Here is a 17111-nt window from a genome sequence, read left to right on the forward strand (position 1 = left end):
AACTACCATCCGATGTCCTCACATCCTCTACTTTCAATGTCGCCAACATTAGCCATTACTACCCGCCTGACTCGACAAACACTGAAATTGATTCATCGGATATGAATCTTCCTGTAGCAGGGGTGAACTGATGTGGAATATTCCTTGCTCCACATGGGAAAGCCGCAGCTTGCCAGGTAGACAGGGAAGCACTGCCTCTTTACCGTTAGAATTATATCTTTTCACTACCGTAGTACTTGTTTTAGTATCAAAGTAATTATGCACCTTTTCTTATGTTTCAGCTTTTAGTAGAATTCCACCTGCATATATGAGGTAGGGGAAGAGGGGAAGAAACAACTTTTTGACAATAGAAAACATTTGCTGAAGCAAATTATTGTTCCATTGGTTTTTCCTTGTTCTCTGTTCTTTGTATTGTTGCTTCCACAGCAATCTTATTATTTGAGTTTACTCTTTCTAGGATGATGTAGCCTTTGTTGTTTATATGATGGGTTCTCCTTGTACGTCCTGATCTTCTTCAGGATTTTTGGTGGGCTTCATTCAGTTTGTTTTTGTGGTCATCTTTGCAAGATGTCTTCTCTTTTAGCTCTGGTGTGATTCTGTTAATTGGCCGACTATGGACAATGACGATTGGCATACACTTGGATACTGGTCCCTTGGAAGGTCATCCTTGGCAACCAACTATCTTGTCTTTGAAGGTCGTCCCTAGTAACCAAAGGTCTAGCCCTTTATTAGACCGGTCGATGTTGGACCGATCCAGCCGGCCCTTGGCGGGGGGCCGGCCCAAGTGTACAAGAGGCGGACCAAGTAGGTTCCCCCCTCTTGATTTTGCCGCCCAAGCATGGGTGGTTCCCACTCATGAATCCAATTAGGAAGGGAGGGGCGGCTATGGCTAAGGAGTAATTTAGCTTAGGAGGTTTAATTGTATGCTTTAAGTAGGAAGAAAAGAGTAGGGTTATGATTATGTAAAATATTGTGGTTATTTTCATTCTTGGAGTTTAGTTTCTTGGGCTCTAGCGACGTCTAGGAATTGGGAGAGATATACCCTCCTCTCGAATTGAGGATCGATTGTATCTTGATATTTTTGTTACGTTATCTTTGATTATTGCAATAAAAATTACTATTTTTCTGATTTTTTTCTTGAAATTGTGGAGGTTTCTCGCTCTTTTTGTCAAAATTGTTAGGTTTCACTTGAGATCTTCAAGTATTTCCTAACACCCTTCTCTAAGATTATTGATCTTGCTGATATTTTGCCATTTATGAGTCCTCGTTTGGGACTTCTATTATTCTCTTTAAAATCTTGTAGTTTTATTTTAGCTTTTTAAGTGTTGGAGCCTCTATTTCTTGGATTGCAGCTTTTTTTTCTATATATATATTCATTTCAAATTGTAACAGTTATCACACATGTAACTATTTTTTATCAATGAGAATGAGATTTCCCTCAATTTTCTCAAAAAAGAAAAAAAAAAAAAGGCCAGCCACTGCTACCCCACCCGTCTGCGATCTATCTGTGCTAACTTAATTTTCTTTAAATAATAAAAAAAAAATCTAATTTCTAATTTATCTTATCCGTTCCTTCTAAAAATTCCCCATTTAGATATATCTCCATTATAAATATGTGCCATTCCGCGGCTGTTGTTTACTTCGCGTTCCCGAAACGTCTAGGGTTTGTTTATCTCTGCAATCCTGCTAATCTGTCCAAGATTGAAATCTACTGAACGAGACGGAAGAGATGTCGATGAAGGTAACGCTGAAGAGCTCAGATGGCGAGGAGTTCGTGGTGGAAGAAGCGGTGGCTAGGGAGTCGCAGACGATTCTGCACATGATTGAGGATGGATGCGCTGATAGTGGTATCCCTCTACCCAACGTCAACAGCAAGATACTCGCGAAGGTCATCGAGTACTGCAAGAAGCACGTCGAATCTGTGTCAAAGCCCTCTGGAACTGGTAGTGTCGACGACAAGCCTATCGAAGAGGAGCTCAAGAATTGGGACGCTGATTTTGTGAAGGTTGACCAGGCCACCCTCTTCGACCTAATCCTGGTCTGTAGATCTTTCTATTTTTGACTTTTGTTTGCTTGTCATTTTTTTTTATTATTACAGTTTTTTAATGATTAGAACCCGCGTCCTTATCTTTTCTGTTGCTTAAGGTTCATGGGTTCTTGTTCTAGTTATTTTTTTAGTTTTGTTTATTTAAACTTGGTTCTGATTGTTTTTTTAAGTTGTAGTACGCGGATAAACGTAAATATTGATTTCTAGTTTTATTTTTGTTTTTATGGTCCAATGACTTCAATTATTCGGCCCCTTTGCATGCGAACTATGTTATGATGACTGGAAAATGTAATGATGAATTTCGTGTCCATTTGATAACTGTAAAATTTCATAGGTTTGATTTCTCACATATTCTGTCGTTGCAATTGTTTTTGTTATCAACGGGGGATATGGAACATCTAAAGAGCATGGTTGAAGTTATTGTTTTGTGTTAGGGGAGCTAATATACTATACTTTTTATTTAATGAATTTGTATTTAGGGTATTTTAGCAGCTTGCTAATTTATCAACTTTAATTAATATGAAATATCTAACATTGATGGCCTTATTTTCACTCCTTTCCTTTGCGTCTTCCATTCAATATTACATGTTCTTGCACTCATGTTGTTTTAGTTATCATAATTATCATCATTGGCTTCCTTCTAATTATTTGCCTCGGATGTGAATTGCTCCGCCATTCTTATTGATTGCTGCATGAGTCATACATTCTATTTTAATCAAATTTTCTTATTCACCTTTTAACTGAGGTATGGCTGTTCAACCTCATTTTCTCTCTTAACTTTTAACATTATGTAACTTTTTGGAACATCTTGTTCCCTCAACTTTACATGTTCAAAATACCATAATTTATTTTTCACTATGTTATCCGTAATATATATTACTCCTACATTTTCCCTATTTAATTATTTCTTTCTATATTCTTCCTATTGTTACTTGTTCATTCTTGTTAGAATTCTCACTTTTACTATTCTACATGTTTTTGAGTAGCTATTTGTTTCATAATGGTTTGAATCTATGAAATATAGTTGGTTTATTTTTTTGAGATATACCAGTAAGTCTTACCCTTATTCCATAGTGCTTTTGAAGCTTTGAATTTCAATTTAAAACAAATTATATGCTCAAGAGTATCCCTTTTGTTTTGTAAATAAAGTCAAAGTACATCAATCTATCATATTTAGGTAATGCTAATCAACAACAACAACAACAACATCAAGCCTTTATCCCACTATGTGGGGTTGGCTACATGAATTATTTTTTCCAGTGTGCCCTATTAGGAGTTAAATTCTCATTTAAATCTAAGAAAAAAGGTCATTTATAATACTTTTTAATCAAGTCTTTTATATCTACATTTCTTAACATAGGTCAGACTTAGTGCATCTACTATCCTATTTGGGTCATCAGAAGGACGACATTTTATGTGACCAAACCATCTAAGGTGTCTCTCTCAAATTTTATTTGCCACCGGAGCTACTCCAACTTTTTTACGTATATACTTGTTTGACATTCTATCTCTATATGTAAAGTCACTCATCCACCTGAGCATCCTCATCTCTGTAACACTTAATTTATGATTTTCTTTCAATGGCCAATGTTCAGTTCCATAAAGCATTGTCAGTTTCACCATCTGCTTATAGAATTTTCGCCTAAAGTTTGAGCTGTAGTTTTCTATCACACAATAGGCCCCATGCATTTCTTCACTTCAACCATCCAAACTTGAATTCTACTAATAATATCATCATCTATGGTACCATCATTTTGAACAATAGACTCAAGATATCTAAAGCGTGCACTCTTTTTAATAACTTTTGCCCAAAGTCACAATCTCACCACTATATCTATTACTACTAAAATTGCACTTCATGTATTCGATTTTAGATACCTTCAGACTCAAAGGTTGACCTCCATAATTCAATTTTTCCTTCAACTCACTCTCTAGTCTTATCAACAAGAAGAATATCAACACCAAAAAGCACACACGAAGGTACATCCTCTTGCAAATATTTTTATCCATCACTGAAGCAAAAAGATATGGGTTTAGAGTTGATCCTTGATGTAATCTAATTGAAATAGGAAAACATTTGCTCAAACCACCTTGTGTGTGAACACAAGTAACATCTCATATACACAATGACTTGAATATAAGCATTATTAACTCCTTTCTTTTTTAAAACTCTCTAATCTCTATAGCACTCTTGAAACTTTATCATATGCTTTATCTAAATCAATAAATATCATATGTAGATCCTCCTTGCTCTCTTTATTCTTCATCAAACCTCTCAATAATTATATAGTTTCCGTAGTAGACCTACTTTGCATGAATCCAAACTAATTTTGAGAAGCATTAGTATCAATTTGAAACCTATACTCAATTACCCTCTCCCGTAGTTTTAATATATGACACATTAACTTATTTCCTTTATAATTCACACGCCCTTGTGCATCACCTTTATTTTTAAAAATAGACACACTCCTCCATTTATTTGACATCTTTTTAGTATTCAAAATAATATGAAAATTTTTGTAAGCTAAGAAATTTCTTGATCTCCCAAGCATTTCCACACCTCTATTGGAATATCATTAGTTCCCATGCTTTTTCACAATTTATTTTATTCAAAGCATCTCTAACTTCCGTTTTACTAATACGATAATATAAAAAAAATCTCTATTTTCATATAGGGTACTAAAGTCACTAAAGTTAATCGTATTTACATAATCTTCATTGAAAAGTTTATCAAAATATTTATTTCACTTATGTTGAATATCCTCTTTTAAGATATACCTTTTGATTTTCATCCTTAATTCACTTCACTTGAACTAGATTTTTATTTTTCATATCTCTTTGCTTGGCCAACTTATGCATACATCTTTCACCCTCGTTAATATCTAATTTATTATATAAATCATGAGGAAATGATCAAAATAGTCCCTTAACTTTTTATGAAGGATCAAAATTATCTCCAATTATATTAAAAGATCATTTTAGTCCCTCAAATCCTATAAGAGGAACCAAAATAGTTCTATGGAGGGATTGTTTTGGTTCATTTTTAACGAGTTAAGATACAAAAATGGTTCTTTATAGAGCTGGGGACCATTTTGATCATTCATAAAGAGTCAAAGGAACATTTTGGTATTTTTCCATATAAATTATTAAAAGTTAAATTCTTTGCTTCACATATTACTTTCTTAGACTCCCTACTAGCCCAACTATATATTTTACTTTCTTAGACTTCCTACTAGCCCAACTATATTTTTTTTTTCCAATTTTTTGAGCTTTTACTCCTAAACAAATTCTTAGAATAAAGTTTTATATTTTTTATATTTTTTTGCACATTTTTATTTCATCACGAATTATTTATATTATTTATATTTTTTCTTTTAATAATCAAAGCACATACTTTGCAACATTCTTAATATCATTAGTTATTTTTTTCCACATAATATTAGCTTTCTCATGAGCCACCAAAATCTTGAAATTTTGAATCTTACTTTGAAAAATAATTTTATTAGCATTCTTTAAATTCCCCCACTAATATGAGGACAACATTTGATTTTATTTTTTAACATTCCATTTATATCTTAAAGTTCAAAACTAATAAGTTATGCTGGCCACATAAACCTTTACTCGGAATGACTTTACAGTTTACATTCATTGCAATCAAAGTGATATATTTTTCTTATAAGAAAATTATCATTTCAAGTTTTCATATCTTTTCTTCTAAGTGATGAGATGCTCATCTCTTTTCTTAAAAAATATATTAAAATTTATAAAACCATCGGTTATAGCAAAATCTAAAATGGTCCTATCACTTTCATTAGTTACTTCAAACTCATAATCATTATAAATGCTTTTAAAATCTTCTACCACTTTACCAACATGTTTATTTAAATCTCCTACAATAAAAATTTTATCTTTAAGATGTATCATTTATTTTAACTCTTCTAAGTCATTTCAAAATTTAATTTTTAACACTCATTCAAACCTACATAGGAGTATAAATACTTATAATATTAATAATCTTAGCTTTAACAATAATCTTTATTGCTTTATTTCTAATTTTCAATTCTATTAATTTCTGTAATGTTATCATTCAAATTATTATCTATAATCAGATTTACATTTCTAATATATGACACATACCCGAATATCACTATTTAAATCTTAAACTATAAATCTTTTGCTTTTTCTCCAACAAATTTAGTTTCCTGCATACATAGAATTTTTATCTTCTTTTAAATTATAATATTTATTAATTTCATTAATTTATTCATATATTCAAAGTTTCTATCATAAGTCTTGTTTCATGGGCTAGTTTCTTTGCTCACATTTGTCCATGATGTGGGAACCCTTATTGAACATTGCACTTAGGTGTAGGAGCAACGACCCTTGCACACTTTTTCTTGCATTCGGGTTATACAACGCGTTGCTTACAAGGAACACCGCATCATTCACACAATTTTTTAAATGATTCATGTCGTAATTATTCGATAAGTTTTAAACTGGCTGACGACATATGCAATCCTCTATTTTTCTCATTTAGGTCTTGGAACCCAATAACGGCAATGTTAAATTTGATGGTTATTGATTTCATATTTGTTGAATAAAATATCTTCTACTTTATTTATTCATACAACCCAAGGTCATTATCTTCTAAAATTTTCACGTTGTTTTAACTTCATACTTGCTTAAAAAAAGCTCTCACCTATTAGACCTATCATTTCAAATAGCATTCAATAATTAAATGATTTTAATTACCATATTTGCATTGTCAATACAAAAAGAAATTTGCTTAATTTGGAACTTTGCTAATGCTAAAGTGATTTGAAACACTTTTTCCACTACACAATTCGTATTAATGGCAAACACTACCCCAGCCGACATAATTTTTATCAGTTTGTATTTAACATTCACGCTCTTTGTATTGCACTCCAAATCACTTATTATTATAATCATAAGAATTGTAATGAATAATAAAAATAGAAGTCATGCAAATATACTTTTCTTTTTAGTTCTCTAGTGGAACATCATAAAATTTTTTTCTAATAATTTCTCAAAATAATATTTTTCATGTTTCCTTGATATCGTCATCTTTTATAATGAGATTTTATTAATTTTTTCATCAACTTTGATTAAATTATCAAGATCTCATTTCTTTACATATATCCTTCTTACCTTTCTTTTATACCCAGTCTACCAGTCATATCATCAATTGTAGTAGTTTTTTTTATTGTTTTCTAGTTTCTTTATAAAACTTCTAGATTCCTAAATATTTGTATATCATAACAATAATAATTATTGATATTCTTGTAAATCATATTTTATTGCCTTTAATAATATTTTCTACTTCCTCATGCTAGTCCGTATCTATTTGAGATATTTTATAGTAGACTTTCTTATGCTTTGGCAATTTTTTTTCTAATCTCACATGATGTTTATTCAACTTTAATCTTTTTATTGGCTTATATTGAAGATTAGTAATTTTTCATGTTTATAGTTCAAATCTTATTCTAGTGCTATTATTTTGATTTATTTATTAATAATTTTAAGAGGTGTACAATCATGATTTCTTTTCCATGTTGTGTGTCATCCTTATGTTAAAAATTCAATTTGTGATTTAATATCCTTAAGTAGGAATTAAATACCTTCCTCATTTTTTATAATAAGTTTCACTATTGTTAGATCATATGCCTCTTTGAATTATGCATAGTTTCTCCCATCATATTTCTATCTTCTAGATTGTATTTGTCATGAATCTTTTCATGATTGATCTTACTATATCATGCATGTCCATTACATTTCTATCTACTAAATTACATGTCATGAATCTGGTCATAATCCATCCTACATTATCATGCATATCCAATTATCCATTAAGTTCTCCCTAATATAGTAATTGAAGTAGTTCATTATTTTTCTCTCATTATTTAATTTTGAAATTTTCTTCTTATACAACCTGATGAGAACCAACGCTAGTTATCTTTATGATGCCTTCACCGGCTATTATTAACTTATTATCCATTGCTATTTTTTATTGGTAATTTTAATTTTGCAACTTCATTATTTTTCCTATTCCATTTTCTTATGTTATTATCTTAAAATAATGTGCGGGAAGCTATGAAGAACAACAAAACTTCTCATGATTTTTGGCAAAGCTTAAAATGCTATATTCTTGGGAATTGGAAAATATGGTAAATTAATAAAATTAGGTTAACGCATGCAATGTGTTTTGTGGAGTTTTTTTATACTACACATATTAGTTTTTTCTCTCAGCTATATAGGTGGAAGACTTGTAAGTATCTTCATATTTGTGATATCTATGTGCTAACTTTTTAAAACAATTATCTACCTACTCAACTCCCTCTCCGAGAACATCAATATAATTAAATTGATCTATTCAAACATAAGGGCAATGCATTATTCTTGCTTGATCTTTTTCTTTTATTCTTCTCTTTCTCTCTTGGATCTTCAATATCTATAAAGTTGACCTTTTCAAACGTGAATATAAATATATAATGCAATGTGCTTGCTGAATATGATAACTCTCATCTCATCATTTTCATCATTGATATCTAGAAATTAACTTTGTTACTCTTTGTCCCTCCTCCTCTCGTGTGAGTATCTGTTCCCTCTCTTGCTCTACCTTTCATCTCTCTCTCTCCGCTCTTCGTCATATTCCTTTTCCCATCTCTCACTCTCTTTGCATGTATGTGCTTTTCATACGTGTATTTATGTCTGAATGCTTGTTAAATACTGCTTTTGGTTCTATACAACTATATGATTATGACATAGTCATCATTATCGTCAATATCCTTATCTCAATTAATTTGGTTTAATTTTATGAGTTCTGCAAATAGTTTGCAAAACTTTTATTTATGTTAATGTTTGTCAACCATTTATCATTTCTTATGCTCTCATGTTACTTTTATATACCCTACTTTTTTTTTCTTTCACTCAATTTATTTTTTGCTATTTTATCTTTCATTTAGTTATATGCTCGCTGTAGTTTATAATTTTGGATTCCTGAAACTTTGTTTAGGTTTTTTATCTCTTTTTGAAATTATTATAATTGGCTTGTTTCATTATGCTGAACTTCTATTGTCTGTATAGGTCCACTTTTTATTTTTTATTTTGTTTTAGAAGTTTGAGTAAAGAGATAATAAAAAGAGTTTTCTATGCTATTTTTTGCTTTTATCAACAAATTCATTTGATTTCAAAATTGATAAAAACATTTTAGAAGTTTTTGCGTTACACATAACGAAAATTTGATTTCTTGCTAGGATGCTACTGTCTAGGTTCGAACTTGGGTCATTGGAGTATTAAAAAAGGTAAGAAAGGCTTCATGTAAATACGAGTTAAAGCAAATAAGGAATATAATTTTGTTATGCAATAATATTTTGTATGTTTTTAACAAAACATATTATATTCATCCATTAGTACAACTAAAAATAATAATATAATATTAATGCTAAAATCTATAAAAATATTGAAACTTTAGCGATGATACCAAATTGAAATATAATAGGAAAATCTTAGTTTGCATTTAGCGAACATATCTTGATTTATCCACCTTGACATCCATATTATCTTTGTCAATTTCATATGGTTTTATCATGTTAATGGCGACCATCTGATCAATACAAATGTGTACTGTCTATGGCATGATGATTATCATTTTTGTTTTATTAGTTGATGTATTTAGGAACATTTAAATTTATGTTTTTTAGATTCCTTTGATATATTTTTTATAAATTTTTTTAGGACGTTTTTTGTGAGGTTCATTTTTGTAGTTGTTCCTATGGGCATTCTCTTCTATAAAAGAGGAACCAAGGCATATTATTTTGAAATGAATATGATAGGATTCCTTTATCACCTCTTGATCTATCTCTCTTTAGTGCCCTCTCTTTCACCTCTCTCTTTCTCCCTGCGACTGTCTTTCTTGATGCCTCTTCTCTGTCAACTTCCCTTCATCCCTCATTCCTTCTTTCTCCCAATCAGTCTCTTTCAGCTCCCTCTTTTGATCCATCTCTGTTTTTTCAATTCTTTCTCCTGTTCTCGTTTAACTTGATTTCCTATTTTTAGTTTTATTTCTACGAAATCCCTAAACTATAATTCAAAGCTTTGGATTTTGTATCCTAAATTTAGCCAAATTATTCTGCTATAGTTTAGGGTTTCATCTTATTTACACATTAAAATTGTTTCTTTGCAACCTGCAAAAACTAGAACGAATACTCAATTAGATTGACGACTCATTGTTGGTATCAAAGTGAGGTTCTAGTCTTTCAAGACTAGTTCCTTATGGAAGCAAATTCCTCCTCCTGAACGCATATGTTATGATTTCTACATTGTGTTTCTCTGCTACAATATTTTTTGTGCACCTCTAATTTGCTTTACTTGTTGATAACAATTGTTGGACGCCCCAAAATAGTCCCTATCTATTTGAAGCCTTGTTATCTGCTAATCCGATCCTCCTGGATGAACTCCTGACATTTGTTGTAACTTTTGGGGTTGAAAATTGATCCCAAGTGGTGGCTCCTTGTCCACATTAAACAACCAACGGCCTGGGAAATTGTTTGGTATGATTTTGGCGACCTTTGATATGAGAAAATTAAACTGTTGCATTGACAAGGAGATCAAGCTTCATTTAAGCAGAATTTGTAGCAAACAAAATTTGGATCCATGCTTTTGAAAGATATGATTGCTAGCTTGAAAATATATATTGAATTTATGTTGTTTAAAATTTAGTGTCATGCTTAGGAACTATGCATAGAAAACTCCATGCTTATGCAAGTTGAGCATCCGTTGTAAACTCCTGTTTTCTTTAATAAGCTTGATTAAATTTTTTTCATCTCATATTGAGAGAGTGAAGGAATTTATTGGCTTACTAAACTTTTTAATACTATTTTGAAGAATAAAAAGATGCCAGATGAGTGGAGAATGCTTGATGTTGTTGTTGTTGTCATATTGAGAGAGTGATATATAATGAGATTAATCTTGTTAATTGCAAACCATATGGTACAAAAAATTTATTTACGCACTATAATTTTGACTCAAGCATGAAATAAGTTGATTGCGGTAAAAATTGAATCTTGTGTGTTTAATTTCAATTGTTAGCCTAATAATTTTTTCATATCATTAAATTCAAGTTGCACATCTTGCTATTTGTATATTTACATGACTAGCACATAGATTTATAATTTCATTGCATAAAGATAGTTTATCATAAATATGATACTTAATAGAAGGCATGAGAACTTGAACTTAAGATACGAATTAGTAAATGTGTTATTTAACTATATTAGAGGTAAAATTGGTGAACTTGATCCTTGAGTTTTTCTGATAGGATCATATCTCGTTTAAAAATTCTAAGAATAGAACTTGTTTATCTGCATAATGTGCACCATAGGAAGAGTATAAATTATCATAATCCCTTTTATGATGATGAGCATGCCAAAGATTTAATTGTTAAGTCTCCCCTTGCATTATTAGCGAACTAGGAAGCCTTGTGTCTACTATAATACACTTTATGATGATGTTTTTGAGGACACTATTGATTGTTGTTTACTCAAAGCAATATGCCTTAGTGTCACCTGAGATTTTTGTTTCTTTAATATTTCAGTTCCAAGATATATCACTTGTATTATTTCTCTTAAATTCCCTTGCACAATCATATTGATGATATAGAAGACCATAAGCTCCTTTCTAATGAAGCTCTAGAAAAAGATTCTCCAAGTCAAGATTATTGAGCCTAAATGGCACTTGTGCAAGCATCTAAGTTTCCGCTTAAAACTTTCTTTTGAAATTGTACTGGACTTCAAACATGAGCTTGAAACTAAATCTGCCCTTGAGTCTTGAACAATTTCATGATTGCTAAATTGCTAGTTCACATGCCGTTCTCATTCTCCAATTCTCATGCAATTATCAATTATGATTTTTCATCTTTATGTTAATTAACACATTGATTTTTGTATTCGGTTCTATGTTATCCGATATATCAAATCATAGGAAGAGCTATATGAAAAATATTGAATTAAAATTGCATCTTTATGGGCTTTGTATTTTTAGCCTTCCTCATTGAATGCTTCAATGAGATAACTTCAATTGCATGCTGCTATTGTCATGGTAATTAAAGAGCATTCACTATAATTCATAGATATTTCTTTAACTATATCAGATCCTAAGTGATCAATAGTTTACCCCTTTATATTAGTCATGATACTCTTGTGAATATTATTTAGAAATGGAACAACTTCCATAAAGATGTGCAGCCATTCTCTTTAACTTGTTTTATCTTCCCGGTCATAGTATTTTCATTCTCATTTCACCATGAATATAGTTATAACCAATACTAGCAAAACCCTGGGCATAGTGCACGAAAAAGACTAGTAATTTGGAAATATTAAAAATATTCAAGTCATTCAAAATTGGTATAAATACACAATGTTCTGAAAAATGAAACCTATGAACATACTTCAAAAAGCTTTCTTTGTCATGTTGGTCGCATGTTGGACACAATCTCTAACATGCCCAACATTTATTCTACATGCCAATTATTTGAAAAAGTAAAGTTGGACACAAAAAAAAAAAAAGTAGCATCATGGCAGGGACATTCATCAACATGGACGGAACACACAAGCTATTCTTGGTTTGCGAAATGATTCATGTTGGATGGTGCATGGATGTCCCAATATTGAGGTTGTTGGGTTATACTTGCTTATATTTAGTGTGGCTATTTTGAAACTTGTTTTATCTTTTTGTTGTTTAGGTTTTTTTTTTTTCAACCGTATAATTTGAGATCATTTCTAATATTAATGCCATATATATAATAGTATACTTGTCTATTAGTTTTTCAATGCAAAACATTAATATTAGGTATTTTAATTAAGGCGTTTTGTATTAAAATTTATAAAAGAAAATATTGTGTTTGGCGTGTCTTGTCTTTTATGGTTTTGTTGTCTGTATTTTGTATCAGTGTCCATGTTGTATAGCAGGAAGCAAAATATTATGACATTTGTTTAAATTGTAATTATAATTGGAGACCTTAACAAATAAAAAATAATATGAATGGTTTGTAAAACTTCTAAGTCTTTTTTTTTTTTTTATTTTTTTTTTTTTTTTTTTTGGAGAATTAAATACATAACACTCAAAATGTGCTTATTTTTAGAACCAATGCCCATGCCATTTTTATGAAATACTGTAGTTGTATACTTTCTTATAAGAAAAATAGTTTGTTTAGATTATAAAGATAAATTCATTTCAAGTGAAAGTTTATATACCCAACATTACTTATTGATTTGGACTTTAAGATGAAGGGGTAGTATAAAATATAACATTAACTATTGTCCTAGAATTAGATAGAGGCATTTAAATAATGCTAATAAAAATATTTTTAAGAGTAAGATTTAAGATCTAAAAATCTTGGTTATTCATGACGAAGATAATATTATACGAGAAAAAATAATTAGTGATATTAAGAATATTTCAAAGTATGTCCTTGAAGAATCAAAAGGAAAAGCTCTTAATTGTTAAAATAGTTGGTGGTAGTATCAAAATATATAAGAAAAGATAAAACATAAGAAGTTTTGTTATAAAAATTATTTTAGATGTAAAACCTTAGAAATTGGGAAATATATAGAAGGCCTGTAGGGATTCTAAGAAAGCTATATGCGATGCAAAGAATTTAACTTTTAGTGATTTATATATTAGATCATATACTAAGGAGGAAAAAAGATGTATTTTTAAGTTGACTAAGCAAAGAGATAGGAGAGTATATAGTTCAAATGAATTGCATTAATGATGAAGATAAAAAAGTTCTTTTCTTAGAAGAGGATATTCAACATTTGTGGATCAAATTTTTTGATAAGCTTTTCAATAAAATTTGTGAGATTACGATTGATTTTAGTGACCTTAGCATTAATCAAAGTTGGAGAGATTTTAAAGAAAAATGAAGTGCGAAAAAACAGTGGGACATGATGGTATTTCAATATGTTTTTAAATATTATTTGAAGACAAAAAATGCCAGATGAGTGGAGGATTTTGTTAGTTTTTATTTTTAAGAAGAAATGTGATGCACAAGCAAGTGTGAGTTATAGAGGAAAAGTTAATGTGTTATACATTAAAATTATAGGAGAGAGTAATTGAGCATAGGTTACGTTGTGATACTAATATTTCCCAAAATCAGTTTGGATTCATGCTGGGTAGGTCTACTATGGAAGCTATACATTTGTTGAGAGGTTTGATGGAGAAGTATAGAGAGAGTAAGAAGGATCTACATTTGATATTTATTGATTTAGAAAACGCATATGATAAAGTTCCAAAAGAAGTGTTTTGGAGAGTTCTAGAAAAGAAATGAGTAAATAATGCTTATATTCAAGTCATGAATGATTTGTATGCAGGGGTTGTTAATTGTGTTCAAACACTAGGTGGGTGGTTTGATCAAGTATTTTCCTAGTTCAATTGGATTACATCATGGATCATCTTTAAGCCCACATTTATTTTGCTTTAGTCATGTATGTTTATACTAGAAATTGTAAGAGGATGTATCATAGTGCATGTTTTTTGCTGATAATATTATTCTTGTTGATTAGACAGAGGAGTAGAAAGAAAACATGGATTATGGAGGTCAACCTTAGAATCTGTTGATTAGATCTAAATTTGAATGCATGAAGTGTAATTTTAGTAGTAATATATCTAATTGTGGGTTTGTGACTTTGGGTGATCAAGTTATTAAAAAGAGTGCACGTTTTAGATATCTCGAGTTTATTGTTCAAAACGATGTTGAAATAGATGTGGAGATTATTAGTAGAATTCAAGTTGGATGGTTGAAGTGGAGGAATACATTAGGCCTATGGTGTGATACAAAAGTACCCATCAAATTTAAGAGAGATGATGTCGAGATGTGCAATGGTTTATGGTGTAAAATGTTGACCATTAAAAGAGAATCATAAAATTAAGTTCAGTGTTGCAGAGATGAGGATGCTTAGGTGGATGAGTGGCTTTACACTTAGAGATAGAATGTCAAACGAGTATATATGTGCAAAAGTTGGAGTAGCTCTAGTGGTAGATAAGATTAGTGAGTCATCTTAGATGTTCTGGTCACATAATGCGTCGGCCTTCCAATGACTTGGTTAGGAGAGTATATGTTTTAGATTTGGCTTATGTTAAGAAAGGTAGATGTATATCTAAAATGACTTAGTTGGAAAGTATTAGAAATGACTTTTATTTGTTAGATGTAAATGAGAATTTGACTCTTAATAGGAAACAATGGAGAAAAAAGATTCATATAGTCGATCTCACAGTGGGATAAATGCTTTATATTGTTGTTGTTGTTGTTGTTGTATATATTTGCTCATGGCAATGATCAAATCATTAGTTGGCAATTGTAAAAAATATGGTTGGAATTTTATTGTGAAATTTAATATATAGGTGAGAATTTAAAAATAGGGGCAAGTGGGTGTTAATTTTGTAAATAATCAAGTTTTAGATGTTATGAAGGTAATTGTCCAATTTTTTTTTCCCTTCCACAAATTAATGGTCATTGATGTGCCAACTTATTTTTAGATTAAGGCTTCGTTTGGGACGTCTTTCTTTCTGCTTCCTAAAGCTGCTTCCTAATAAAAAATTAAAATTTTTATACTAAGAAGCTACTTTAGGAAGCAATAAAAAAGCCGTCCCAAATGAAGCATAAAATTTTGAACCATAGAAAGTTGTAATGATTGCAGTAAGATGCCAAATTTGAAGAAAAAAAGATAGTCACAGAATTCACAGACGCACCTATGTGAGTTCATAGTTGTAATCATTCCTATTTTGTAAGCCATCAACTAAACTCTTTATCCAGCATTGTAGTTCAAATTCCAGCCGCACAAGTACTATTGTGGATGAATCTCATAAGCTGGAATAGTAAACAACCAGATTGTAATGTTATTTCCCTTTCTGATTTTGCTAATATTATATACTATTCTATGGGTTTTATGGCGTACACAGGCTGCTAACTATCTGAACATCAAAGGGCTGCTGGATTTGACCTGCCAAACTGTTGCTGATATGATAAAGGGCAAAACTCCAGAAGAGATCCGCAGGACATTTAACATAAAGAATGACTTCACACCTGAGGAAGAAGAGGAGATTCGGAGGGAGAATCAGTGGGCGTTCGAGTGAAGGGCTGCTCTAATTTGGCTTCTCTGTCTCTTTTTTTTTTTTTATCTGCTGCGTCTATCCGTGGATTTGTAATTAGGTTTTTACACTCGTGAATGTCTGTTAAATTTGCCTTCCTAGAACTACTGTACTCCAAAATGTTTTTTTTCCTCCCCTCACCGTTAACTTGCATTTGCTTAATGTTTTAATGTTAGGGCTCTTTTCGTTGCCTGTCGAGATGTGCTTAGAATATAATTTATGTTTAATTTATCAAGAATTATCAAGTGAACTCTCATCAGTAGGGCTGTAAACGAATCGAATCGAGCCAAGCCGAGTACAAGCTTGTTCATATTTGAGCTTATTTATTAATAGTTTATTCAAGCTCGGTTTGAGCTGGATTCGAGTTTTTTCATTTGTGTTCAAGTTTTGCTCATTTAAAATGTTAGATGTTCAGTTCATGTACGATTTGTTTTTAACTTAATGAGTTTTAAACAAGTGGCTCATTTAAATTAACAAATTAGTTTTATTGAGTTATTAATGAATGAGCTTTTTCGAGATGTTTATTAGCTTAATAAACAAGTCTTATTGAGATGAATAATGAACACTTACATTGAACCCGTTAATGAACATATCTATCAAACTTTGTTGAGGCCATAAACGAGCAAGCTTATCTAGCTTTCTCTAGCACAAAAATGAGTAGCTTGTCAAGCTGATAATAAATAATAATTGTAATGACTGAGTTTCTTAATGAACACAAATCAAATAATATATCAAATAGGAAAAGTATACTTTGATCATCAATAAACTCAATAGATAATGAGAGTTAATCAATGTTTTTATCAAATATTAATCAAGTTTTTTTTTTCCTCTAGCTCTGTATTAAATAAGAATCAAGTTTCTTATTGAACTTTATGTCAAGCATTTTCATGAGCTTCAA

At 30.8% G+C, this 17111-nt stretch overlaps 1 protein-coding gene across 1 annotated transcript; it reads left to right on the top strand.

The window, feature by feature from the left end:
* The first annotated feature begins 1628 nt into the window (after positions 1–1628).
* Positions 1629–16405, top strand: LOC110112188 (SKP1-like protein 1). The gene is made up of 2 exons (XM_020844320.2): positions 1629–2038; positions 16025–16405. Exons 1-2 carry the CDS (start codon positions 1730–1732, stop codon positions 16196–16198), a joined length of 483 nt encoding a protein of 160 aa, XP_020699979.1. The 5' UTR covers positions 1629–1729; the 3' UTR covers positions 16199–16405.
* The last annotated feature ends 706 nt before the right edge of the window (positions 16406–17111 follow it).

This window comes from Dendrobium catenatum, unplaced genomic scaffold, assembly GCF_001605985.2.
Source record: "Dendrobium catenatum unplaced genomic scaffold, ASM160598v2 fragScaff_scaffold_178, whole genome shotgun sequence".
NCBI lineage: Eukaryota > Viridiplantae > Streptophyta > Magnoliopsida > Asparagales > Orchidaceae > Dendrobium > Dendrobium catenatum.